The sequence below is a fragment of the Petromyzon marinus genome, chromosome 54, assembly GCF_048934315.1.
Source record: "Petromyzon marinus isolate PM22_M1 ecotype Great Lakes invasive population chromosome 54, UKy_Petmar_22M1.pri1.0, whole genome shotgun sequence".
Taxonomy (NCBI): domain Eukaryota; kingdom Metazoa; phylum Chordata; class Hyperoartia; order Petromyzontiformes; family Petromyzontidae; genus Petromyzon; species Petromyzon marinus.
Window position 1 is genome coordinate 3,916,788 of NC_133720.1, and position 27,195 is coordinate 3,943,982.

The window sequence follows — 27,195 nt, forward strand, 5'->3', positions numbered from 1 at the left end:
ATAAATAATGGATAACGATTATAATCCAGCGCTTTGGAGGCAAGGGTCTGATTTGTGAAACTCGAAAACCCAGGCTTTTTAAAATCCGTCCCTGCGGTCCTGTTTTTTGTGAGCGTCATCTCCTGTGCATTGGGACCTTCCCCTGGCTGTCCTCCAACACGCCACGCGCTGATAAATAGAACTGGCTAAGCGTCACATTGGCGGAGCGGTGCGAGAGCTTCCCTAGATAAACAGAGGACGTTATTATATTATTATTGTTGTGACAGACAGCACCAACATATCCCGTGTCACGTTACCCGCACCTCAATGTAACTGAGTAGAAAAGTGCGCATTAGCCAATCGATGTCCCCGTTGCTTCTTACTCCCTCTGTCCCCCGAGTAAATTCAACGCGTGAGAGATGAACGTTGATCGTGGGCATAGGACGAGAGGGAGCAGGGTTCAGCTCCCGGACTTCAATATGGGCTTCGGAGGAGCAGGAGGGCGTTCCAGGACCCGAGAGGCCAGCACAGGAGAAAGAGCGACCACCCCCGTGCGCGCTCACGAGTACAGGTTGATTTGGAGACGTGGACTAAGGCACGGTCGCTGAAGCAGAGGACAACATTTGTGGAGAAGAAGAAGAAGAAGAGAGAGAGAGGGGGCGAATTGATATGGGATAAGGTGGGCGCAGGAGCGCAAGTCGATGGCAGATGTTGAGAGAGGTGAGGCAATCACAGGCCGTACTGTGGAGAACGTGGTCTCGCTCACGATTGAGCACGGGTTACTTATGTACGGTGCCAAGTCGAAAATCATTTCAACAAACGTGCAGTACAAGGCAAGAGTCTGCCCATGGCATTCTGCGCTCGGCTTTGGTCTTAGCTTCGAAAGCCACGGCGCTGCAATGCAGATTAAGGGGCTCTAAATACAGACACGGGACATTCATTTAAGCGACACGAAGAAGCAAAAATCACCATCCTCAGTCTGAGTCGAGTCAGACGAAATCCTTGTCAGGTCTGAGGCTATGCATTTAAATTTTGTAATTCTCGTAATACCGTCGACTCAAGCAGTCAAACGTCGACTCAAGCAGTCAAACGTCGACAAAAGCAGTGAAACGTCGAGTCTAAACTTTGCTAAATGTTCAATGCGAGAGGCCTTGCAATATTTCCCCACCAGTATTAAGAGGTCAGCCAATCAGTGAACTCGGTAACTATTTTCCATTCATGCACACATATAATATTATTGAATTATAGCAATGTAATCGTGATATGTTGTAGGTACAAATACACGCAGAGACGACGTCATTATTTGGGTCTTCCTCAGGGCACTGCTGGTCTCCGACAATGTGACTCGCGACTATCTCACGCTGCACCTTCACTCAGACGACGGGAGTTGATTTCGTCTCGCACCATAGCCCTGCTTGGGTTCTTGGTGGTGTGGGTAATCATCGTCACGTTCGAAGATTCTTCATCGATGATTTTTCATCGATGGTTTTTAATCGATGATTCTTCATCGATGATTTTCATCGATGTTTCTTCATCGATGATTTTTCATCGATGTTTCTTCATCGATGATTCTTCATCAATGGTTCTTGATGATTCTTCATCGATGATTCTTCATCGATGATTCTTTATCGATGTTTCTTCATCGATGATTCTTCATCGATGGTCTTCATCGATGATTCTTCATCGATGATTCTTCATCGATGTTTTTCCATCGATTATTCTTCATCGATGTTTCTTCATCGATGATTCTTCATCGATGATTCTTCATCGATGATTCTTCATCGATGAATCTTCATAGATGATTTTCATCGATGATTCTTCATCGATGTTTTTTCATCGATGATTTTTCATCGATGATTCTTCATCGATGTTTTTTCATCGATGATTCTTCATCGGCGATTCCTCACCGACTCCCGCCATCCTTGGCCGAAGCAAACAAATAAAGTCCCAACTTTGTTTGACAACATATTTTCGTGACTGATCCCGTGAACGGATTTCAATCACACTTGCATTAGCTAACCCCGCGTACCGAAGTCGCCTCAACAATTAAACAAACAAACAAAAACTTGTACAGTAATTGCATTCAAAGTCATCATCGCATCCAGCGCCTCCGATGAGCACGGTTGGGGCTACGCACGGCCCGCAAAAGAAGTTCAACAAACGGTGCATACACAATTACGGCATATCTTGGCATTCATCGTTTGAAACATTAATTTGAGACCGGGCTCACTGCGTTGCGTGCGCTGCGTTCTGAAGTCAACGGAGCGCAAAGTGCCCAGCCCGAGTGAAACAAAACACCAAACAACAATCCACCTTTGACGCTAATCGCCGTGAAATGCCGCAAGGGTTTTTTTTTTTCCAGCAGGGCCCCCTTTGGCATCGATTTGTTGACACGCGCGCTTGACGCTCATCGCACACAGCTCTGGGTGATCTGTGGGAGCACAGAATTTGGTGTTGCCGTAGAGATGGTGCGTGCGAGTCGCGGCGTGAGGCGGGGGAGGCTGGTGTTGGGGGAGTTCTCTGTTGTTTGGTGAGCTGCGCATCATCTAGCAAGGGCGGCAGTGGCAGCAGCAGCGGTGACAGCGGCGGCGGTGGCAGCAGTGGCAGTGACATCAGCAGCAGAAGCAGTGGTATCAGCAGCAGTGACAGTAGCAGCAGTAGCAGCAGCAGTGGTATCAGCAGCAGTGGTATCAGCAGCAGTGACAGTAGCAGCAGTAGCAGCAGCAGTGGCATCAGCAGTGGCATCAGCAGCAGTGGCATCAGCAGCAGTAGCAGCAGCAGTAGCAGCAGCAGTGGTATCAGCAGCAGTGACAGTAGCAGCAGTAGCAGCAGCAGTGGTATCAGCAGTAGTGGCATCAGCAGCAGTAGCAGCAGCAGTAGCAGCAGCAGTAGCAGCAGCAGTGGTATCAGCAGCAGTGACAGTAGCAGCAGTAGCAGCAGCAGTAGCAGCAGCAGTGGCATCAGCAGTGGCATCAGCAGCAGTGGCATCAGCAGCAGTAGCAGCAGCAGTAGCAGCAGCAGTGGTATCAGCAGCAGTGACAGTAGCAGCAGTAGCAGCAGCAGTGGCATCAGCAGCAGTGGCAGCGGTGACAGCAGTGGCAGCAGCATCAGCAGTGGCATCAGCAGTGGCATCAGCAGCAGTGGCATCAGCAGCAGTGGCAGCGGTGACAGCAGTGGCTCCATGCGTGGTGGTGACTTCAAGGTGCATGGGGAGAGAAGACGTTCTCAATGGTCCTTGTCGTTTGCAAACGAATCTTTCGGGTAAGATCGCGTGATAAACTCTTCGGTATTCGTGTTGCTTTTATTTTTCACTTAGAATCGTTATCCTTACAGGGGAAATAACGGTACATTGTAAAGTACGGGTGATGTTTCCAGACTTGAATAGAGCAAAGGGACCGTAATGTGTGTGTGTGTTATGTGCTGCTCATTATCGGCAGTGTAGCGGTCAGCGTGCTCTGCGACGAATCTGGCGACCCGGGTTCGATTCCCGCTCACGGCCAGCAACACCAGTGACGATTAATTGAAATGGTCCTGGGCCTCCCCTAGGTCGACTCAGCCTAAAATGAGTACCTGGTGCGGTGTGTAAACATCGCCACTGGGGAGACAAAAGCGGCCGGGCGTGGTGTTGGCCACCCACCTCCTCGTGTGCCGTGCCGGCACTTGCCCCTACAGTCTGTTAAGGCTATAGGGGGGATCTTTGTCGTTGTCTTTGTGCTGCTCATCAGATGTCACGTGAAGAACCACTTCTGGGTGCCTCCTTGAGTTTGCCCATTTCAACATAATACTTTGTTAGAATGTCCGTACATTTTTGTTGTTTTACTGTTGTACAGAGCAGTTTTATGTGCTCCGAGGTGACAAAACGTTTAGTGTCGTGGTGTAATGGCGTGGACATGACTTGCAATCCATTATCCATTATCGAGTTCACCGGTTCAATCTCTCGGTGTAGCCATTTGTAAACAACTATCTCCCCCCACCCTCTCCTACCGTGACTCTCCACCAATACAGCAGTGCCACGGCACAGAAGAAACGTTGATGGGCAAGTTCACGGCTGAGTAGACCCATTTTTATTATTACACGCTTTTATATAACTCACTCTGTCTGTTGTTGTATCCTCAAATCTTGTAACTCAATTGTAACCCACTTTCCAATGTGGTATCGACTGCAAACTTGGTATACGTATGTCATACTGATGGCAATTATTCTATCATTAAAAATAAAAATAAAACATTTAAACCATCTTTTGTATACGTTATGTTTCGGCTTGGCTCTAATTGTCCACGCTCAACTGACGTTGGCTGTAATTGGCCACGGCCCCCTTGCGTTGTGGCCAAGCTTCGGGGCCACTTCCTGGAGTCGTGGAGTTCTTCCATTACTCGTAGAGTACATTTCATTAAAGCGTGTTTAAAAAAAAAAGGTTTTTTAAACATTACTTACAGTTTCGATTTAAAGCTTTCGTGACTGCAAGGATTCATCTTCTTTGGTTCTTTCGGTAAAGTCACGTAAAATGAGAATAAAATAATAAATTGATAAAATAAAATAACACAATAAAATTCTCACGACGTTTCGGCCACAACACAAGCGGCCTTCAGACAGTCTCGTCCCTTCACCTGATGAAGGCCCCTTGTGTTGTGGCCGAAACGTCGTGAGAATTTTATTGTTATTTTATTTGATCAATTTATTATTTTATTCTCAATCTACGTGACTTTACCGAAAGAACCAAAGAAGATTACTTACAGTATTATTGTTCAAGACAGGGCTCCTTGTCGAGACCCCTCCCGACAGCAGTGGCGTGAGCCAGAAATTGCAGGGCCGCGCCTTTACTTGCTGGCAGGGGGGGGGGCTGATGTTAACCAATTGAGCCACAATTTATTTTTCTGTGTTGGGTGGTGGAGGGTTCCTAATGACACAGATTTAGTCAGATCATTACATAGCCCGAGCTAAACATCGAATGATGAACTCAAAACATCTATTTGGAACCAGAATACTGTATGTCATTATCTTCCTGCTGGAGAATATTACAAATAATTGATTCTTGCATCAATTTTTTTTGGTCCTGAATTTGCAAAAGTTTATCAAATCGCAGTGATGTGTATGCAGTATGTAAATAGGCTGCTGCAGTATTCCATTAATCCGAGTCCAACCAGCACATGGTAAGTTAAATAGCAAAATAATAAATAACTTACAGCCCCTTTGTCAACCCACCGCTGGATGAAGGCCTCCCTCATGTCATGTCAGATTTCGTTAACCATGCTTCACCACGCCGGTTCGTTGCAATTGGCCCCAGGACCGGTTCAGATGTCACTCGCCGCTGATGATAACTATGGCTATACTCTTTGGTTCTATTCGGTAAAGTCACGTAGGTAAAAAATAAAATAACAAAAATCACGACGTTTCGGCCACAACACAAGTGGCCTTCATCAGGTGAAGGGACCGTGCTGTCATGAGGACAGCGTTGGAGTGAAAACAGCCAAGCCCAGGTCGCGTCCTTTAAGCTGTGTGGGAGGAAGCAAAACGCTGTGACAAAGGAATTAGCATAAAAAATGTGCATGATGTATGTAGGAGGTACATGGGCAATGATGGACCAGGAGCGGGTGGGGACCATGACAGACCAGCAGCGGGGGTGGGGGGGAGTAGAGTGAGTGAGTGAGTGGAGTGAGTGGAGTGAGTGGAGTGAGTGATTGGAGTGAGTGATTGGAGTGAGTGGAGTGAGTGAGTGGAGTGAGTGAGTGAGTGGAGTGAGTGATTGGAGTGAGTGATTGGAGTGAGTGGAGTGAGTGAGTGAGTGGAGTGAGTGAGTGAGTGGAGTGAGTGAGTGGAGTGAGTGAGTGGAGTGAGTGGAGTGAGTGAGTGGAGTGAGTGATTGGAGAGAAATAAGCAGTTGTGAATGTTTGGGATACCACTACTTGAAAAAATATATTCTACCATTGAAAATTAGTTTCATGTTTGGTTTGATTTAGAACATGTTTCAATGATTGCTTAATTTGAAACCATCCTCTCGGTTGAAATTGTGTCTGTGTTTGTAAATCTGAATTGCCTCGTGGACAAATCTCTGATAAAAAAAAACCCGTTTGTTTTGCGTCCTTTAAGCTGTGTGGGAGGAAACAAAACGCTTTGACAAAGGCATTAGCGTAAAAATGAGCATGATGTACGTAGGAGGTGCATGGACCATGATGGACCAGGAGCGGGTGGGGACCATGACGGACCAGCAGCGGGGGGGGGGGGGGGGAGGAGTAGAGTGAGTGGAGTGAGTGAGTGGAGTGAGTGAGTGGAGTGAGTGGAGTGAGTGGAGTGAGTGAGTGGAGTGACTGAGTGGAGTGAGTGGAGATAAATAAGCAGCTGTGAAAGTTTGGGATACCACTACTTGAAAAAAATATACTGTACCATTGAAAATTAGTTTAATGTTTGGTTTGATTTAGAACATCTTTCCAATGATTGCTTAATTTGAAACCATCCTCTCGGTTGAAATTGTGTCTGTGTTTGTAAATCTGAATTGCCTCGTGGACAAATCTCTGATATAAACCCGTGGGTTTGCAGAGAACCTTGGCATCGAAGAAAACTATATCGTGATAACCCACAGCGTTGTAACAGTGGTCAGCTACGGCAGAAGAACTCGTTCTGCCGTGTTTCAAATCTGATTTGTGCTCGCGAATTCGGTCAGAGACATGTCGCTTCGTCTCCCCGATGTAGCAATCACCACAAGTGCAGCTCAATTTGTAAACCCCGGGGTACTGTAAGTCAGGAACGACATCCTTCACGGATGGGATCAGGTCACGGATTTTGTGTACTGTATTGAACCGGACCAGGATCTTGTGTTTGTTTAGAATTTTGGAGATCTTTTTAGTAACGCCTGCTATATATGGCAGTGTGATGGTTTTGACCGGAGTATCACGTGGCTGTTTCTGTATGGAGGGAGAAACAGCTTGGCGGATGGTACGGTCAGAGTATCCGTTTCTCTTGAGGGCCAGGTGTACATGTTTTAATTCACTGGTCAGGTGGTGTTGGTCCGAAATGCAATGTGCCCTGTGGTATAACGTTTTGATGAGATAATTATTTTGAGCTGGGTGGTGGTGGGAATCAGGTTTCAAGTAGAAATCTGTGTGGGTGGGTTTCCTGTAGACAGAATGCCCCAGTGAGCCATCAGGTCTCCTCTCGAACAGAACATCCAAGAATGGTAGCTTGCCATCTTTCTCCACTTCTATGGTGAATTTGATGGCGGGATGTCTGGAATTGATGTGGTGTAGGAAAAGGTTCAAAGCTGGGAGGCCATGTGGCCAAATGACGAAAGTGTCATCCACATATCTCTTCCACAGGGAAGTTCTGAGGGTGAAAGTCTGGATGGCGTCTGATTCAAATTTCTCCATGAAAATATTGGCTATCACTGGTGATAAGGGAGAACCCATGGGGATACCCTCATTTTGTTTGTAGAAGGTGCCATTCCAAGTTAAGTAGGTATTGGTGAGGCAGTGTCTAACCAGCGCAGGTGTATCGGGGTCTAGTCCATGTTGTACCAAATTTTCAATTATTTCAATGGTATCAGGATCCGGGACCTTGGTGAACAGGAAGGCCACATCGAATCTGACAAGGATATCGTCAGGGGACAGTACAACGTCTTTGACCATAGAGACCAAATGGGCTGAGTTAAGCACTGCTGAGGAGGTCTTGCCAGTGAAAGGTAGCAAGGAATCTGACAGAAAACGTGCTAGCTTATAGGTAGGGGAGTTGATCGTGGATACGATGGGTCGTAGTGGAGTGCCTTCTTTATGAATCTTGGGGAGACCATACAATCTAGGGGGTCAGCAGGTTTTAAGGAGGGACGTTTAGTTGGTTCGATTCGGGAGGTCGAACTTGTGATGATCTTGTTGGTTCAAGTAGTGGTATCCCAAACTTTCACAGCTGCTTATTTCTCTCCACTCACTCACTCCACTCACTCACTCCACTCACTCACTCACTCCACTCACTCACTCCACTCACTCACTCCACTCACTCCAGTCACTCACTCCACTCACTCACTCCACTCACTCCAATCACTCACTCCACTCACTCCACTCACTCACTCTACTCACTCACTCCACTCACTCCAGTCACTCACTCCACTCACTCACTCCACTCACTCACTCCACTCACTCCACTCACTCACTCACTCCACTCACTCCACTCACTCACTCCACTCACTCCACTCACTCACTCACTCCACTCACTCCAATCACTCACTCCACTCACTCCACTCACTCACTCTACTCACTCACTCCACTCACTCCAGTCACTCACTCCACTCACTCACTCCACTCACTCACTCCACTCACTCCACTCACTCACTCACTCCACTCACTCCAATCACTCACTCCACTCACTCCACTCACTCACTCCACTCACTCCAGTCACTCACTCCACTCACTCACTCCACTCACTCACTCCACTCACTCCACTCACTCACTCCACTCACTCCAATCACTCACTCCACTCACTCCACTCACTCCACTCATTCACTCCACTCACTCACTCCACTCACTCCAATCACTCACTTCACTCACTCCACTCACTCACTCCACTCACTCACTCCACTCACTCACTCACTCCACTCACTCACTCACTCCACTCACTCACTCCACTCACTCACTCTACTCACTCACTCCACTCACTCACTCCACTCACTCCAATCACTCACTTCACTCACTCCACTCACTCACTCCACTCACTCACTCACTCCACTCACTCACTCCACTCACTCCACTCACTCACTCCACTCACTCCACTCACTCCACTCACTCACTCCACTCACTCACTCCACTCCACTCACTCACTCTACTCCCCCCTCCCCCCCCGCTGCTGGTCCGTCGTGGTCCCCACCCGCTCCTGGTCCATCATTGCCCATGTACCTCCTACATACATCATGCTCATTTTTATGCTAATTCCTTTGTCAAAGCGTTTTGCTTCCTCCCACACAGCTTAAAGGACGCGACCTGGGCTTGGCTGTTTTCACTCCAACGCTGTCCTCATGACAGCACGGTCCCTTCACCTGATGAAGGCCACTTGTGTTGTGGCCGAAACGTCGTGATTTTTGTTATTTTATTTTTTACCTACGTGACTTTACCGAATAGAACCAAAGAGTATGGAACCTTGCAGTCACGAAAGCTTCAAATCTAGAATAACTATGGCTGGGAATCTAACTCGCGTCGCCAGGTTCGTTGAGCAGCGGGTTAACTCACCTCCGCGCGGTTGCTTAAACCCCACACGCTATAAGTCACAGCCATCTAACCGCGCACTGTACAGTACTCTTTACATAGTCAGGATTTGCAGTGTTTTAGGTACACGCTGAGACTGGACGCGAGTATTGTAAACTGTGGGTTTAAAAATGCGTAAATCAATGTCCTGTACGCAAACTTGCAGAGACACAGAAATTCAACACGTGGGCCTCAGACTATACAATGCGATGGCGATTTGGATTTCTTAGCGTCTGAATACCTCCGTTATTTCAAGACGCTGTACGTATTTCAAGACGCTGTATGACAGCGTATTTCAAGACGCTGTACAATAGCGTCTTGAAATACGCGACCACGGGGAGAGAGACACGCAAACTCCAAAAAAACCCGGCGTTAGGGCCGGGATTGAACACTTCAATACAATACAGCGGATAACTCCGTTCCGAAAGCTTCAATTCGCTCACCTTTCCCCCAGTGGGCAGTTTTTTTTTTCTCAGCCATCAACGGCCAATTCACGTTTCACTCCACCTTCATAATAATACACTCACAGCAGAATGTAGCCGACTCCAGGGATTAAAAAAACACCATCAATTTCAAGCGGCGCGTGTTTTTTGTTTTTGGCGTATTTGCGAGACCACACAGCTTTGCTGTGCTCGCCAAAATTGTTCGAGATTGCCCTGTGGAGGATCTTCGAGGTGGTCACTCGGTGCCCTGACAGCAAGCACAGGCCTCCTGATTGACCCGGCCGGCCTCACGGAACTTCTCACGCTCAACGCGTGTGATGACAACATGCGAGTCCGGTCATGAACAATCCCAAGCCTCGGTGGGGGGGGGGGGGGGGGGGGGGCTCTGTGTGCGCCACGGTGGTGAGATGTTGACTACCTCGCCTGGTATGCAGGAAGTCGTGAATTCGATCCCAGCCCTGATGCCTGTTATGCATTTGGGCATAACCCGTGGCCGGGTGGATTTTTCTCTGGGTCCTCCGGGTTTTCCCTCCACGTTGAGAATCAACGTCACGGCGGTCAGAGTCTTTGGCTGCTATACATTTCCACGTGATACGCCACTTCGTTGAGCAATCATTTCTGGGAAGGTCGCTTCTGAAAAAGAGCCATGTAGCTCAGTGGGCCTTACATGATAAAAAAAAAATATATAAAATAGTAGAAGTTTCAGCGCTTCAGTACAGGCAATACTTCACCAATCCGCGTGTGACATTCGATCGTTCACAATTTGCACAACTTACATGCGAATAATTTTAGATGCTGCCGCCATTGTAACGGTTAGCGGATTGCACTTCATCGCATGCCAAATCCAATATTTTGTTTCTCATCTACCTCGCCTGCCACGTGGGTCCGGAGTGCCCATCGCGGTACCCTCCCCAACTCCGCAGGCGTCACTCTCCCTCTCGCCCTCCTTCTGCCTTTGTGTTTATTGACATTGTCCACCCCTCACCCCCCCACCCATCTTCTCTATCTCCCTGTGCCGCTTGCCCTAGTCCTCATGTCTGGGGCTTTATCCACAATTGATAGGCTGGGGGCCACAATTTGTTTCTTAATGCCCTGCAAAGATTGCTCGCCGCATGCCAATTTGGGACGCATTTAAAAAAAAAAATCACCCCTTTTCCTCTCCCCTCAGCCATCCCTCCAATGCCCCACACACCCACTCCAAGGCAGCCCTTAGTCGTACTCTCCGTCTCATCAGCACTGTATTGTGCTGTATATCCCATTTTCACCGTCCTTTGCAGTTGCACCCGAGTCAAAGAGCCCCATGGCTCACAGGGCTACAGTGAGGGAAAAAAGTATTTGATCCCCTGCTGATTTTGTACGTTTGCCCACTGACAAAGAAATGATCAGTCTATAATTTTAATGGTAGCTTTATTTGAACAGTGAGAGACAAAATAACAACAACAAATCCAGAAAAACGCATGTCAAAAATGTTATAAATTGATTTGCATTTTAATGAGGGAAATAAGTATTTGACCCCTCTGAAAAACATGACTTAGTACTTGGTGGCAAAACCCTTGTTGGCAATCACAGAGGTCAGACGTTTCTTGTAGTTGGCCACCCGGTTTGCACACATCTCATGAGGGATTTTGTCCCACTCCTCTTTGTAGATCTTCTCCAAGTCATTAAAGTTTCGAGGCTGACGTTTGGCAACTCGAACCTTCAGCTCCCTCCACAGATTTTCTTTGGGATTAAGGTCTGGAGACTGGCTAGGCCACTCCAGGACCATAATGTGCTTCTTCTTGAGCCACTCCTTTGTTGCCTTGGCCGTGTATTTTGGGTCATTGTCATGCTGGAATACCCATCCACGACCCATTTTCAATGCCCTGGCTGAGGGAAGGAGGTTCTCACCCAAGATTTGACGGTACATGGCCCCGTCCATCGTCCCTTTGATGCGGTGAAGTTGTCCTGTCCCCTTAGCAGAAAAACACTCCCAAAGAATAATGTTTCCACCTCCATGTTTGACGGTGGGGATGGTGTTCTTATGGTCATAGGCAGTATTCCTCCTCCTCCAAACACGGCGAGTTGAGTTGATGCCAAAGAGCTCCATTTTGGTCTCATCTGACCACAACACTTTCACCCAGTTGTCCTCTGAATCATTCAGATGTTCATTGACAAACTTCAGACGGGCATGTATATGTGCTTCCTTGAGCAGGGGGACCTTGCGGGCGCTGCAGGATTTCAGTCCTTCACGGCGTAGTGTGTTAGAAATTGTTTTCTTGGTGACTATGGTCCCAGCTGCCTTGAGATCATTGACAAGATCCTCCCGTGTAGTTCTGGGCTCATTCCTCACCGTTCTCATGATCATTGCAACTCCACGAGGTGAGATCTTGCATGGAGCCCCAGGCCTAGGGAGATTGACAGTTCTTTTGTGTTTCTTCCATTTGCGAATAATCGCACCAACTGTTGTCACCTTCTCACCAAGCTGCTTGGCAATGGTCTTGTAGCCCATTCCAGCCTTGTGTAGGTCTACAATCTTGTCCCTGACATCCTTGGAGAGCTCTTTTGTCTTGGCCATGGTGTAGAGTTTGGAATCTGATTGATTGATTGGTTCTGTGGACAGGTGTCTTTTATACAGGTAACAAGCTGAAATTAAGAGCACTCCCTTTAAGAGTGTGCTTCTAATCTCAGCTCGTTACCTGTATAAAAGACACCTGGGAGCCAGACATCTTTCTGATTGAGAGGTGGTCAAATACTTATTTCCGTCATTAAAATATATTTATAACATTTTTGACATGCGTTTTTCTGGATTTTTTTGTTGTTATTCTGTCTATCACTGTTCAAATAAACCTACCATTAAAATTATAGAATGATCATTTCTCTGTCAGTGGGCAAACGTACAAAATGAGCAGGGGATCAAATACTTTTTTCCCTCACTGTATCTCCATATATATAAAGGCAAAGTTGTGAATATGTGTGTCTGTTCAAAATGTTTAGCGTACTTCCCGACATGCAACAAACTTGAAATTTGCTATGTGGGCACTTTCCAGACTGTATACCATGCAAAAATTATAAAAATAAACTTTTTTTTTTGGGGGGGGGGGTAGGGGAGCTCAATAATCCATATTTTTTTTGAACGGCAAGGGAGCTGTGACGTCAAATCTGTCACGTGACCCTCGCTTGTGGAAGCGTAAGGCATTGTAGTGTAGTGGTGAGCGAGCCGCGCTACGAACCCGGCGACCCGAGTTCGATTCCCGGTCACGGCCACCACCGGTGACGATTATTTTAAATGGTCCTGGGCCTCCCCTAGGTCGACTAAGCCTCAAGCGAGTAACCTGTTGTGGTGTGTGAACATCGCCATTGGGGAGACAATTGCGGCCGCCCGTGGTGAATCCAAGTGCCGGGCGAAGCCGGGCAGTACAGCTGGTGCCTAATAAATGAAACTGAAAACTTAAACTTTGCTACTGTTCTGTTTTGTATCGTTTCCACTGAATATATGTGTACACGAAGGGCGTTACGTTTATATGCCCCGCAGAGAGCATTCGTTGCATGGCCAAATCCAATTTATTTATTTTTTGGGGGGGGAATTCGCAGAACTGCTGTAAAACCAGGTTTCAATGCGACAGTTATACTTGTGCAATAATAATTTACGACTGCGTCGGCAGCATGAGATCGCCGCACTTGTAAAGCGTCCTTTAATCGCTGGCGGGTGCCTGGGATTGAGCGACCTGTGTCGGCTGAGTGTTCCGACGTGGCATTAACCCCTTGAGCCACCGTCTGCCACCCAATAATGCCTTTGTATCCAAGTTCACGCGAGCATTTATGGAGTGTTTACCTTGCTTGGCGGTCCTGAGAAGAGTATGTCCTTCCATCTTATCGTATAAATTGCACATTTGCATAAAACAAAAAACACATCTCTCGCCAATATGTACAATGATTTGCCAACTATCGTAGTTCAAATATAAGACCGCACACCGTGTCGTGGGCAAATATTATTAGAAATGTATAACACACAGTTGCATTGCTATATTTGATGGCAGCAATATTTTCAGGAGCTAAATGCCATTATCGAGGTCTGCTGCTGGCCACGACGAGAGGGCTTCAGGAGTGAGAGAGTCGGTGTCGTTTAGCTGCTCCTCCTCCTCTGTTGAAGGAGTGCAGACTACAGTGGGTTTACTATCAAGTCCATAATTTGGGTTTGCATGGATCCACAATCGCACTGCCGTAGTTTTTAATTTCCATTCACGGAGATGTGCTCATTGGCCTGTTGATGTTTTAATGCGGTTGACGCTTACGCCAATTTATTCAAGGAATCTCAAAGCCGGGTGCGATGCTTAGGTAAGATTGTATTGGCAACGATAAACATCGAGTCTTACATTTACCATACGCGCACTGAGTCATGCGTGCAAGAACCCAGAAATTTGTAATTTCATGTAAGTTACATTAAAGTTTTTAGTAATGTCAGCCCTGCAGCCGCATTACAGTGGCAAAAAAAGAACCACACACAAACATTTGAATCAAGTTGTTGCTCCGAATCGCAGCAATTTATAGATTTTCTTTCGTGAAGTTAACTCATTACACCTCAACTTCCTCCATAATGACAATGCTTCCTGGCGCTGATAGTTCCCACCCCCCCCCAAAAAATAGCGGACGCACCAAAAAAAAAAACCTTCACCTCTTCACACGTTGAGCCATCGCGCTTTTGCGCCCACAATACATTGCGGCCAAGAGTTCGCCGACGGCGCCCCTGCGTCTCGACCAATCATCGCGGTCGCCGTGCAGCGCACGCCGTGATTGCACTGCTTCGCGATGACGCTGCCGCAGGAACAACGCGCTGCAGCGCCGCCTCCGTCCACCGTCTCCCAAGCGGCCCATGGGCGGGTCGCGGGCCACCACGCGGTTGTTCTCAGCCCCCAGTGAGAAGGAGGAGGAGGAAGCGAGTTTCAGCCGCGCAAATTTCTCTTCCTCTCGTGTACAGGACACTCGATTCGTGATATTTTTTTTGTTTGTCATTCCGTGCATTTAACCGTGCAAGTTATATTTGACACTAGAACGTATTGCTACGGCAGTTTGCACGCAAAATACGGGCTTTTCATACTCTTTCGTTCTATTTGGTAAAGTCATGTAGGTAAAAAATAAAATAACAAAAATCACGACGTTTCGGCCACAACACAAGCGGCCTTCATCAGGTGAAGGGACGAGACTGTCTGGAGGACAGCGCTGGAGTGAAAAAAAGCCACGCTCAGATCACGACCTTTAAGCTGTGTGAGAAGAAACAAAGCGCCTTGACAAAGGAATTAGCATATAATTTAGCATTGAAATGGCTCATTGAAAAAGCTAAGTTAAAGTATACACATCCGCAGAGGCACCCCTTGACAAAGGAATTAGCATAGAATTTAGCATTGAAATAGCTGAGTGATTAGCTTGTAACTGGTCACAGAAATAGCTATGTTAAAGTCAGAGCATATACATTCACCGAGGCACCTAGTACAAATCAAACAGGAGAATTTAGCGAAACACAACCACGCTCAGACCGCGGACGTTTAAACTGTGTGCGAGCAAACAAGGTGTCCTGACAAAGAAATTAGCATAAAAATTAGCATTTGATTGGCCGATTTTAGAAAAGAGGTGGTGTACGTGCCGGTGGACTTGCCGTTTGGCGCGGGGGGGGGGGGAGTTTACCTATTGATGGTGTGAAAAGGGAATTTATAAGAGCTGCAAAAGTTTGGGGTACCACTACTTGATCCTAGCAGTCACGAAAGCTTTCAATCTACTGGCTTTTCAATGCTTGGGTTGACGTATTGGGTAACGTGCAGCAAAAGGAGGGATTGGTATCGTTTTATGAACCGTGACCCAAAGTCGACTTTTCCCCAACGTGCCTCTGAGTTTTGCGGATCGCGGATTTGCACAAATTGCGGGCACTTTCAAGAGCGCTATGGGCAAGGTTTTGTCGTATTTCATTTCAAATGGCTCTCAGCCACTTCGTAATAAAGCTGGGTGAGCTGCACTCAATTTGCACGTGCTGCTGTTTGCACTCAGCATAATTGAAGGGCAACGTTGATCAGCTATTGCGTAATGCTTTGAACATTTAATCAACGTCTGTTTGTTGTATTTTTATGGAAAGGATGAAAAAAATTGTACAGTCATAAAAAATATATTAAAGTTCCAGCTGGTCAGGTGACATGCCCATGTCAATTTGTCCACATTGTGCCGTATTGGATATAAGTGGCTCGGTCGAAATCGATAGTTAACATCCATTGATCTGGACTCAATGTTGACATCAAATGTCTTGGCTAACTTAACCCCCACCCTGCTCTATTTATCACGACGTCAAAATGTAACCCTCACATTACCGGCTACTCAATATTCCTCCTCCCCCCCCCCCCCTTAACCTGTATATAATATCGGGTATCTTAGAGCTCTCTTCACTTGATACAGCAATTTTGCTGTGACGGTTTCCACCTGAAGACGGAAGCTTGTGTTGCCTCCGAAACATCGTGATTTAATTGAGTTGTTTTCATTTATTTTATTGATTTTTTTTACCTACGTGACTTTACCGAAAAAACCAAAGAGTATGAATCCTTGCAGTCACGAAAGCTTCAAATCTAGAATTCCAACGTAACCCCACTGAAGCCCAGCCAGCAGCAGTAGAAATCTTGCCGTACACTCCTGATGAGACTCAGAAAGCCAAAAATGAGCCCAGACTTTGCCCGTTCAAACAAATGCAAACATTTAACCAATCCGCACACTATCTGCAAACGATAAGACACCATCAGTTTTAAGCGTGCCTGCAGGCTGGAAACCAATAAAAAGTAAAAACACACGAGTCAAAAGTTCAATGCAGCGTTGGTGGTATAAACTATTTGAACAGCATTTGGCAGCTGAGCTGTAAACGATAATATTAGCAGTGGATGTACAAAATGTTTTATACCTTCCATTATTCGGGAATTTCCCATGTCATATTTTAACAGCTTTACACGTTTCGTTTGTCGTCCTGCCACATCTCCGATTAGCATGGTTGGCTGCCTATAGGGACTCCTCTACTTACGAACGAGTTTGGTTCCAGAGGTATGTTCATAAGTCGATTTGTTCCTAAGTCCAACTTGACTCCTGTCGATTCCAAACATGTTGTACGGCATGGACACTAAACATGGCTTTAAAAGTTGTATAATATCCTGTTGATGTAGATGCCACTGGTTCTTCATGTTCTGTAGATGTAGATGCCACCACCGCTATCTATTGCACGGCAGTTGAACTTACGACTCTCGGTCCGAATTCGCAACTGGACATTCGGAGAGGTTTGTTCGTATCTTTGAAAGGTCGTAAGTCTAATATTTGTAAATAGGAAATTCCCTGTACATGCATAGTGCAGCTGCTTCATGTACACGTTTGGTACATATGCACTGTACCTGCTGCACGTGTGTTTGGTGCAAGGCCGTAGCCATGAAGTCAACATTGGGGGGGACCAAATCTTCCAGGGGGTCTGGAGGTCCCCCCCCAAAAAAATCTTAATTTGAAAACTCATTTCCTACCATTTCCTGCCTAAAATATAAAAAATTCACGAACACATAGGATGGACTTTTTATTTATTTTTACACTAATGTCTAATAGTGTATTGTCTTACATTGCTCTTTTTTTTACTGGTGGTAACCTTCGATTTAAAGCTTTCGGGACTGCAAGGATTCATCTTCTTTGGTTCTTTCGGTAAAGTCACGTAGAATGAGAATAAAATAATAAATTGATAAAATAAAATAACACAATAAAATTCTCACGACGTTTCGGCCACAACAGAAGCGGCCTTCATCAGGTGAAGGGACGAGACTGTCTAGAGGACAGCGCTGGAGCGAAAAAGCCACGCTCAGATCGCGACCTTTAAGCTGTGTGAGAAGAAACAAAGCGCCTTGACAAAGGAATTACCATAGAATTTAGCATTGAAATAGCTGAGTGATTAGCTTGTGACTGGTCACAGAAATGGCTATGTTAAAGTTAAAGCATACACATCCGCAGAGGCACCCCTTGACAAAGGAATTACCATAGAATTTAGCATTGAAATAGCTGAGTGATTAGCTTGTGACTGCTCTACTACTCGGCTTCGCCCGGGACTTGGATCCACCACGCGCAGCCGCCTTTGTCTCCCCAGTGGCGATGTTCACAAACCACAGCAGTTACTCGTTTGAGGCTGAGTCGACCTAGGGGAGGCCCAGGACCGGTTCAAATAATAGTCACCGGTGGTGGCAGCGGGAATCGAACTCGGGTCGCCGGGTTCGTAGCGCAGCGCGCTAACCACTACACTACAATGCGTTACGCTTCCACATGTGCGGGTCACGTGACAGATTTGACGTCACAGCTCACTTGGCGTGCAAAAAATAAATGCATTATTGAGCTCCCCCCCACCCCCCCAAAAAACACGCAAAAGTGTATTTTTTTAATTGTTGCATGGTGTACAGTCTGGAAAGTACCCACATGGCAAATTTCAAGTTTGTTGCATGTCGGGAAAGTACGCTAAACATTTTGAACAGACACACATATTCACAACTATGCCTTTTATATATATTGAGGAATAAGTTCCCTTTCACCACTGCCGTCAATGGCAACACGCGCAGCGGCCACAGGGGTGACGTGAACTCATTATGACAAGTTGAAAAACACCGGATCTTATGCACGCAGCATGCGAATCGATGCATGGTTCCAACTCAACCACAGCACCGGGGATTAAGCTTGCCGCTGTTAATATTGCACGTCGAAGACACTAAAACCGTCACTGGTAGACGACCAGGCCACTGTGCTACGAGTATTATGGCCGGGCACGGTGCACACACACCTGTGATCCAGCGCATTTTTTGGAGGCCAGGCATTGGTGGCTCAGATTCGTTCAGCTCGCAAACCCACTCGGCCGCAAGGTGAACGGGAGGCAGCAGCATAGCAAGTGGCTTCACGATCCATCCGTGCGAATATTTTCTCCGCCGTGGACCAGGTTTCTTTCCAAGCGGTGAGCAGAAGAGTGATTTGAGTCGGAACTGGTCAAACCACCGTAGCCAATGCAGGAGGGCCCTTCTGAGTATGAAATATGCAGACTGAATGAGGCAATCCCTGGATATATGCATTCGTATTATTATAATGCAATGTATTTTTCTCCTCCTCCCATCCAGCTTAAAAGACGCTGCCAAGCTTAGCAGTGTTCATTAGGACGCTGTCTTTCCGACAGCTCTGTTTCTTCACCTGAGGACGGCTGCTTGCGTTGTGGCCGAAACGTCGTGAGAATTTTATTATATTATGTTTTATTTGTATTATTTTATTATTTCCCTTCTACGTGACCTTGCCGAAAGAACCAAGAATATAAATCCCAGCAGTCACCTTTAGCTTTAAATCGAAACTCAATGTATTTTTGTTCACCTTGCTGTCATTTCCCGCACCTTCGATTAACATTATTGCCGATGTACGGTGAAAATAAGTAAAAAAAAAAATACATTATTTAGGTCTGTATTGTAAATTGTAAAAATTACAATACCCATTGATAATTTTTCTTACCCAGATATATTTAGCAAGAGTACTCGTGAATCTCAATGTCACTCATTTCAGTGACGGATGTGAATGGTTATTCTGCACACACTTGTGAAAGAAAACTCAGCCTCAATGATGTTCAATTGTGTTTTTTTCTCTTCTAGGCACCATCGGCTTACCTAGAACGGCAGAAGATGCACCCGAGCGACGCGACTGAGAGCAAACGAATGATTATGAACGACAATGGCAGCGATGAGAACAAGTGCTTGTACAATGAGGACATCCTTTCAAATATAATGCCTCCCGTACTCTTGTTGGAGTTTGTTTTCGGCCTGATGGGCAACCTGTTCACCATCTGGATCACCTGGTGGCACATCAAGGTGTGGAGCGGCTTCACCGTTTACCTCTTCAACCTGGCCCTTGCTGACTTGCTCTTCGTCGTCCAGCTGCCGCTGAGGATCGCCTACCACTTGCGCGTCAACGACTGGATTCTGGGAGAATTTTCGTGCGACCTCATGATAACGCTCTTCTACACCAACATGTACGGCAGCATCTACTTCCTCACCTGCATCAGCGTCGAGAGGTGGCAGGCGATCGACAGGCCCCTGCACTCGCTGGCCCGAAAATCGCCGGGGCGTGCCACGATCATAAGCCTGGCAATGTGGGCTTTGGCTATTATACCTCAGATAGGGATGCCGTTAATCTTTGACCTGATTCACGACAGCAGTAACAAAACCAATTGCCTCAGCTTCAACCAAGAGGGCGTCATGCTAGGCTTCGGAATTTGGAATACAGTGGAAGTGATCATCGGATTCCTCATTCCGTTCATCATCATAATCTTTGTCCAAATAAAAATCACACACAAGCTTCTGTGCCCAAGCATGAACCCCGGACTGGAGCAGATGCGAAAGAGAGCTTCGCGCTTGATGATCATAATCCTCATCATTTTTGCCACCTGCTTCATCCCCATTCACATCTTCCGCATTTTCCTCGTGGTGGCGAAACTTTACCTGCCCGAAAACTGCGGCCTGAACCAGTTGGCCTTCGAGGGCGTCTACTGGAGCCTGCTGCTCTCCAGCTGCAACTGTTTCATGGATCCGCTCATCCTCTTCGTGTCAGGCAACCGCTTTCGCGGGGCGGCCGCGTTCGCGGTGAGCGCGTGCGTGGGGCGGACGTGCGGCGCCGCGAAGAGACGAACCACGTCGTCGACAATAAACATGCACAGCCTCGAGGCTAAGGAAAACGAAAGCGGCAACCAAGGCGTGCCGGGTTGTTGATGGGGCCCTCGGCGGAGGTGGGGATGCTGGCCATGGGCCGTCACGTCTGGGCAACACGGCATACCGAGGGAAGGTGTAAATGTGTCATTAAACCCGCCACCACCCGACACAGTCAAGTGGCAAGGTTTATCACGTAAACAGAACGTACCGATTCGTTACTAGTGCAATCACTACAACTGGCCGTCACCTGATGAAGCTGGTATGTAATTACTGGCGAAAACGTCGTACTCAGAATGCAAATGTTGTGGGTTTGCTTTCCAACACACCGGTTAGTGCTGTACTAGTAACGAATTGGCCACGTTCTGTTTACGTGACAAACCTCATTCAATGGCTGTGTCGGGTGGTGGCGGGTTTAACGACACATTTATATTTACGTGATTTCGCCCAAAAAACCTATACTATGGATGGTATTGGTCGCGAAAGCTTACTACTTGTTAAACTGAGGAAAGGTGGTGGAAGAACCTTGCAGGAATAAAAAGGCGACGATCAGAGGTGGATTCGCGACGAATGACTGGAAGCGAAGACAAAGAGTTATACGTTTGTGTGGCAAACTCGGGTGCAATGGTTATGCACAGCCAACGATAATAGGTGTGACTCTTAAGGGCAAAACTGGTGTAAAGTTATTCGCCTGGCATACGAATACTACTCTCACTATTAATTGTGCTATTTATTGGGGGGCAGGGGGGGGCGTTAGACCCTTAGAATACTACGTATTTTTATTGCGTCATCAAATTTGGTTGATTTACTTGCTGTTCATGATCGCTAGCTCTAGGCTTGGATCACTCCTCAATGTTGACTTGCGCTGCCATCTCAACCCACTGCAAAATGCACAAACAAAATTATCTGCGGATTTTCAGTGCGCCATCTGCGATTCTTTCTGGAACTTTTCACTGAATACGTCGCGTTATAAATCTTGGATTGATTTGGTGAATTGATCCTGGACAAAAAGAATCCCCCGAATAGTGGGGGCAGAGGCTGTAGCAGTTCCACCAGAAACTCTTGGCTGAGACAGCGGCTCTGAAATCTGCTTCTGCATCTTGTTTAGAAATTTGATTCCACCACAGAAGCAACTGAGAAACATTAATCGGAGATCATGGAGTTTTGTGACGAGGCTGAATCTCTACAGAGCTCCGATAAAGTTCTGGAAATATGCCTAGCAGCAGCTGAGGAAACTATATATATAAAAAACTGCAATTGCTGATTGCACCATGTCCAACTTAAACTTTGTCGGCTTCCTGAGGGAGCAGAAGGGAAATAAAATATCTTCTAAAGCAGCAAGGTTCTTCATAAAAAAACATCAACTAGCTCTAACGCTTTCATCTCCCGACAATGCCACGGCTTTGGCTGTCGTCGAAAAACCGATGTTACCAGTCCCCCTTGTGTGCGCCTTCTTATTACAATTTTGAGGGCGAGGCTATGGGTCACGTGATGTGCTCCAAATGGTGTGGAAGGCCAAGGAAGCCAGACTCTCGCTTAAGGACGGCAAGCTCTTTTTGTTGTTCCTCACATTGCTCCTTTGGGCTCGGCTAAGTGGACAGCATTGCAGCCCTTTCACGGATTGCTGCTGAAGGTGGAAGGCGTCATAAAGTCCAGATTAACCTTGAGTCTGCGTTATTGAGAAGCGACACCATTGACTGATCCTCCGCTGTGGTAAAAGCTGTATCAGAGATTGAAGATCTACTGCAGTGCTCTTCGCAGTCAAGAATGTCTCCCCGTTCATTTTGTTTAGCCCCAAACAAAATGACATAGAGGATCAGTCTTCTTGTCCAAGGTGTGACATGCTGGATGATCTTCTAGGCCTTGGTTACATTCAAATCGTCAATCTACTGGATTTACTGCTCGGCCTTGGTTACAGTCACACCGTCAATCTACTGGATTTACTGCATGGTGAGGACAACATTTTCTTCTGATGCGACGTGAGGATGCTGCTAGAGGCCATCACTGTCTTGGCGCCATCTTTACAATCTCCATCTGCTGCATGGCTGCTTACTTGCTTCACTCATATCTTCGGGGCCTTCATTATTTTTTTCTGTCTGAACCTACCATGCTGTGAGAATGGAAGCAAAATCTTCACTCGCCTACTGGAGCAACTCATCCTGTCAGGATCCAGTTACAAGGCTTGGAGCCACTATGGACAGTGTGATTCGCCAATAGACTCACGAAATCCCTCCACGAACATTTGCAGACTCATCACCTTTATCACATGTCATTTAAATGATTTACCTTATCTTCAAATAAACACATTACCATTACCCCTATAACCCATCTCATATGCCTATATGATTCCCCAAGACTTTGGAGTTTATTGGAAACATGTGTGCTCGTTATTTTTGCAGATTAGGAAATATATTATAGAGCCGGAGCAATAAACATCCACAAACAGTTCATGCAAATAAAAACACATCAGAGTAAAAACAAGTGAAAAGATAATCGGGGGAATAAAAATTTAACAAAAGATACAACATATCGATGGCAGACGGGCATGACTAATACGGGGACTAAACAACGAGCCACACACACACACACAATTGAGCGACAGATGGTCAACTGAGAGTCCAAGTGCCAGCAGATTCCGGGGGAAATCCAGATGCTCAATGGGATGCAAAAACACTGGCCTGGGCCAACCATCCTTACACCCCACGCAGCCGCCACACCGCAATTAAACAGTGCCCAGAACCACGAGAGTCTCCCCTCGTCGCGTTGTCATGGTGGCTAGGTCCCCATGAGTCTCCACACTGGGATGTTGTGGCGGGCAGTCAGGTCACCAGGAGAAGTCCCCGTGCTGTGATGTTGTAGTGGTAAAGGCCCTGGACAGATGATAGAGGAAGCAGCTGGGTAGGGTGGATGGGGGGTTGTCAGGAAACTGCTAGGCTGTAAGTAGGGTCGAAAGGTCCAATGCAGAGACAATGATCACCCAATGAATGTATGCATGTGTGTTGAACTTCTTTCACACCGTACCTAGCCGGCCGTGCTAATCGAAGGGGCACAACTAAAAGGGGGAAGGGTAAAATAGTGCCAGATATTTAGCAAAGGCAGCAGAGCGAGAAGTTGAACCAATCGACTACAACTCAACAAGGGCAGATGCAGGAAGGTAGCAAAAGGCAGATGTGCCCTAATAAACGGCCAATTCCACTGATGTATATTTTGACTTAAAGCTTTCGTGACTGCAGGAATTCATATTCTTGGGTCTTTCGGTAAAGTTACGTAGATAGCTTCAAAGAAAATAACAAAAAATGAGAAAAAAACTACGGCATTTCGATCGCAACACAAGTGGTCGTCTTCAGGAAAAGGAAGACGACCACTTTTGTTGCGATCGAAACGTTGTCATTTTTGTTATTTTTTTGTTCTTTTCTTTGGACCTATCTATGTGACTTTACCGAAAAACCCAAGAATATGATGCATGTTTAGCTAAGTGTGATGTGTTTTTTTAGTGTGTTTACCATTTGATGTTGTTTTTGCTGCTTTTATGATTTTATGTTAAGTGTCTTTGAGTATTCAGAAAAGCGCTCACAAATAAGATGTATTATTATTATTTATTATCTTAACTACTTGGTGGGTTTTCCTTATGTCAAAAAAATAATTATACTAGCTTAGCAACATTGGGGACCTGTAAATATTCACATGCGATAGTCAGGGGAATGTTTATACAAGACCCAATTATTAATGTTTATTCCGGTGAGAGTTTGTGTGTAGGTGTTGTGTGCATATTTATTTATTTATTTTCTTTGCCTTTTGGGGGATCATCAGAAGCCTGCTGAATGTTTTTTTGTTTTATTATGTGCAGTGACTCTACTTGTCGAGGAAATGGACGGAGAGACTTAATTTCTCTTTTTATATAATTCTTTTTTTTTAAACACCTGGAAAAAAAACCCCTGAGATAGAACGGCTCATTTGAGGCATTAGTGGAAGGCACTTTAAAAGTACAAGCAAATTATTATTTTACAAGGGCGTCCAGGATGTCGATTGACGCATACAAGGCAAACGCGTAAAAACATAACGTCTACACACGTTTTCAAATGTGTCAGTTCTATTCGACCCACTGGCTAACGTTTGTTTAAAATTTTGCCCCACTTATTTGCAGCCAAACATACTATTGCTTGATACAAGATCCTGCGCATTTAAGCACTTCTCTTCAATCACAGTTTGTGGCCCTACGGCTGGCTTTTGTGTTCACATACAAACCCTTTACTCTCTGTCCCTTGTGGATAAAGATGAGGAATACAATACCTCATCATATTTCCCTGAACCAACAAGTATGGCCTTGGTCCATCTAAATATTAACGACTTTAACCATTTTTTGATTTAAAGCTTTCGTGACTGCAGTAATTCATATTCTTAGTTTTTTCGGTAAAGTCACGTTGAAGAGAAACAACAAAATAACAAAATATATATAAAACAATAAAAAATTCTCACGACGTTTCGACCATAACTCAAACGGTCATCATCAGGTGTGTCGGTTTGCATAAATTTATTTTGAAAACGGCATGTTTATTTATTTATTTATATAAAAATAACGTTTGCGTCACGCGCAACGATGGCAGTTTGCCAGGACTAGTCCATCTATTTTTTGAAAAGAGGAGGGGGGAGACGAAATTTGTTTTTATGTATGCTGTCTGAAAGGCACTGTAAGCGTGAACAATCAATCAAGAACTGAAATGATTTATCAAATCTTTCCAATGATTGCTAAGATAGAATCCATCTTCTCGGTTGAAATTGTCTCTGTGTTTGTATATGTGGATAGCCTCATGAACGAATCTCTCATGGTAAACTACCTTCGCCCCGTATGAATATGCTCGGGGGTAGACATTGCCTTTCTTCCGCAATCTCATTTGACCTTGTTTGAAGCGCAGACGTCGATGTTGTGTTTGGGCCGGGCAGGCTTACTACTACCATCCGTCCCCGTGCCGTTGACGGTCAAGATAGGAATCAATGTTGACCGACAGACGAAGCTGATTCCAGACGTGCTCTATATGATGCTGCTCCTCAACGACGACCATATGTCACGTCATTAATTTCTAGGTTTCCTGCATGGCGTCAATACCACCACGGTAAATATTTTCAAGGCACCCCCCCCCACCCGCACCCCCTCCGTTTTCGCACTGCAATGCTTTAATAAAGCGCTTCTTTTCTCCTCGAACACTCTTCAGACGAACGACGCATCGATAAATATACCTAGACGGCCATTTAGAAATGTGGCAAATAATTTTAGGTCGTAAGAGCCCCGAAGGCGGTGGAATAATCTGCCTCGATCTGTGAGGGAGGCACCCTTGCCTGTCGCTGTTGAAGTCAAGATCACAAACAATTGGGATAACTTAGCTCGCACCCCGTAATGGAGTTTATCAACTTGCTTTTACCGTTTCTTATCAGTTGTTGTTGTTGTTGTTCTACACACGGACGTTGCTTGTTGTGTAGCAATGTATTTATTGTGCTCGTATTGTACAGTGCTTTCAGGTGTTGCTATTTGCAGAGCTTTTGTATTTATAATGAGATAAACTTAAAAAAATATATCAATTGCAATTTTTATGAAATTACTTATTACATGTTCACTTTTCGAAATAAGATTTTTTACATGATTGTAATATTGTTTTCTGTGCAGCAATTTGAAGCGATTTTATTGCGAATGGGACAATATATAAATGTATAAGGATTGGTTGATCGACCAAAGTTTAACGTTTGGCCTAAAAATGCGTAGACTGACAGCTGTGAAATGAGTGGGCACTCCGATTTGAGGGTGCAAATGAGCCACTACAAAATAGTACCTGGGGACCCTCTTTAAAAGTCAATTACTTTCCCCGAGGTTACTAGAATACTGAAGACGTGTTTTCTTTTCCCCTCTTCTGCGGTCGTTGGCACTTATTAAACACCTCGCCTGGTATGCAGGAGGTCGTGGGTTCGATCCCGACCCTGACGCCTGTATTGGGCTGCAATAAATTTCCACACGATGACGATAAGCCACTTCGTTGAGCTATCATTCGTGGCCAGGTCGCTTCTGAAAAAGAGCTATGTAGCTCAGAGGGGGCCTTACCTGGTAAAATAAAAAAAGAGCTTAGTTTTAGTTTGTTCCCTGGACAGGGGTTTTGGGGCTTAATCCCTGCTTGAACACATCAGTTCCAAGCACCACAGCACACGTTATTACAAGCAGCTGTAAAATGTGTGAATATATTGTGTTACTTCTCTCCCATGTTGTGTTTGGGAATGTGCTCATGTACTTGTTGATGTTCGGGATTTCCGGGGCTTCGATTGGAATGTCATGCTCAGATCAAGAGAGACCCTATTTTTTTCTTCATTACAGTAGCAATATTGTGTATTAGTAGTAGTAATAATAGTTTTTGTGAGATACTGATGCAAGAAACTCTGTCTCAAATGTTGTAATTTGTCTCGGTTCCAGATGTTTGCTAATCTGATGAGATGATGTGACGTGGTGTTCTATGTATGTATCCCTTTCGGCTGCTTCACGTTGCTCTGTGCGTTGTGTCCACTTTGTAGTCTATGCTCACGACTGTTGCTGCTGAAAATCCATGAAATAAAAAAAACATTGTCATTTGTGAAGCTTGCAAATGGACTTGATGGAGAAAGCTGATCGTTTAGGCCACGTATCAGTAAGCAGGGTACAAAGTACACGTAATTATAAGTTGAATAAGGCACTCGTTCAACAAATAAGATGCAAGAGATTGCAAAAAGGGAACGTAAAATGTACACTAATTACTCTGGTTGTCAAATATAACAAGCTGAAATGTGCACAAGCAAGCATCGAGAGGTGTCCGCTGAGAATCCAAGTGAGATTAGGAACAAGGAAGG

The 27,195-nt window shown here is 45.8% G+C and overlaps 1 protein-coding gene across 1 annotated transcript; it reads left to right on the plus strand.

Annotated features, from left to right (window-relative positions):
• Nucleotides 1–2,013: 2,013 nt before the first annotated feature.
• Nucleotides 2,014–22,844, plus strand: LOC116954169 (P2Y purinoceptor 1-like). The gene is made up of 2 exons (XM_032974652.2): nt 2,014–3,240; nt 19,285–22,844. Exons 1-2 carry the CDS (start codon nt 3,208–3,210, stop codon nt 20,395–20,397), a joined length of 1,146 nt encoding a protein of 381 aa, XP_032830543.1. The 5' UTR covers nt 2,014–3,207; the 3' UTR covers nt 20,398–22,844.
• Nucleotides 22,845–27,195: the final 4,351 nt, after the last annotated feature.

Coding starts and splice junctions, on each gene's coding strand:
- LOC116954169 (XM_032974652.2), top strand. CDS start 3,208: ATGGTCCTTGTCGTTTGCAAACGAATCTTTCGG. Junction 3,241..19,284: donor TTTGCAAACGAATCTTTCGG/GTAAGATCGCGT, acceptor TTTCTCTTCTAG/GCACCATCGGCTTACCTAGA.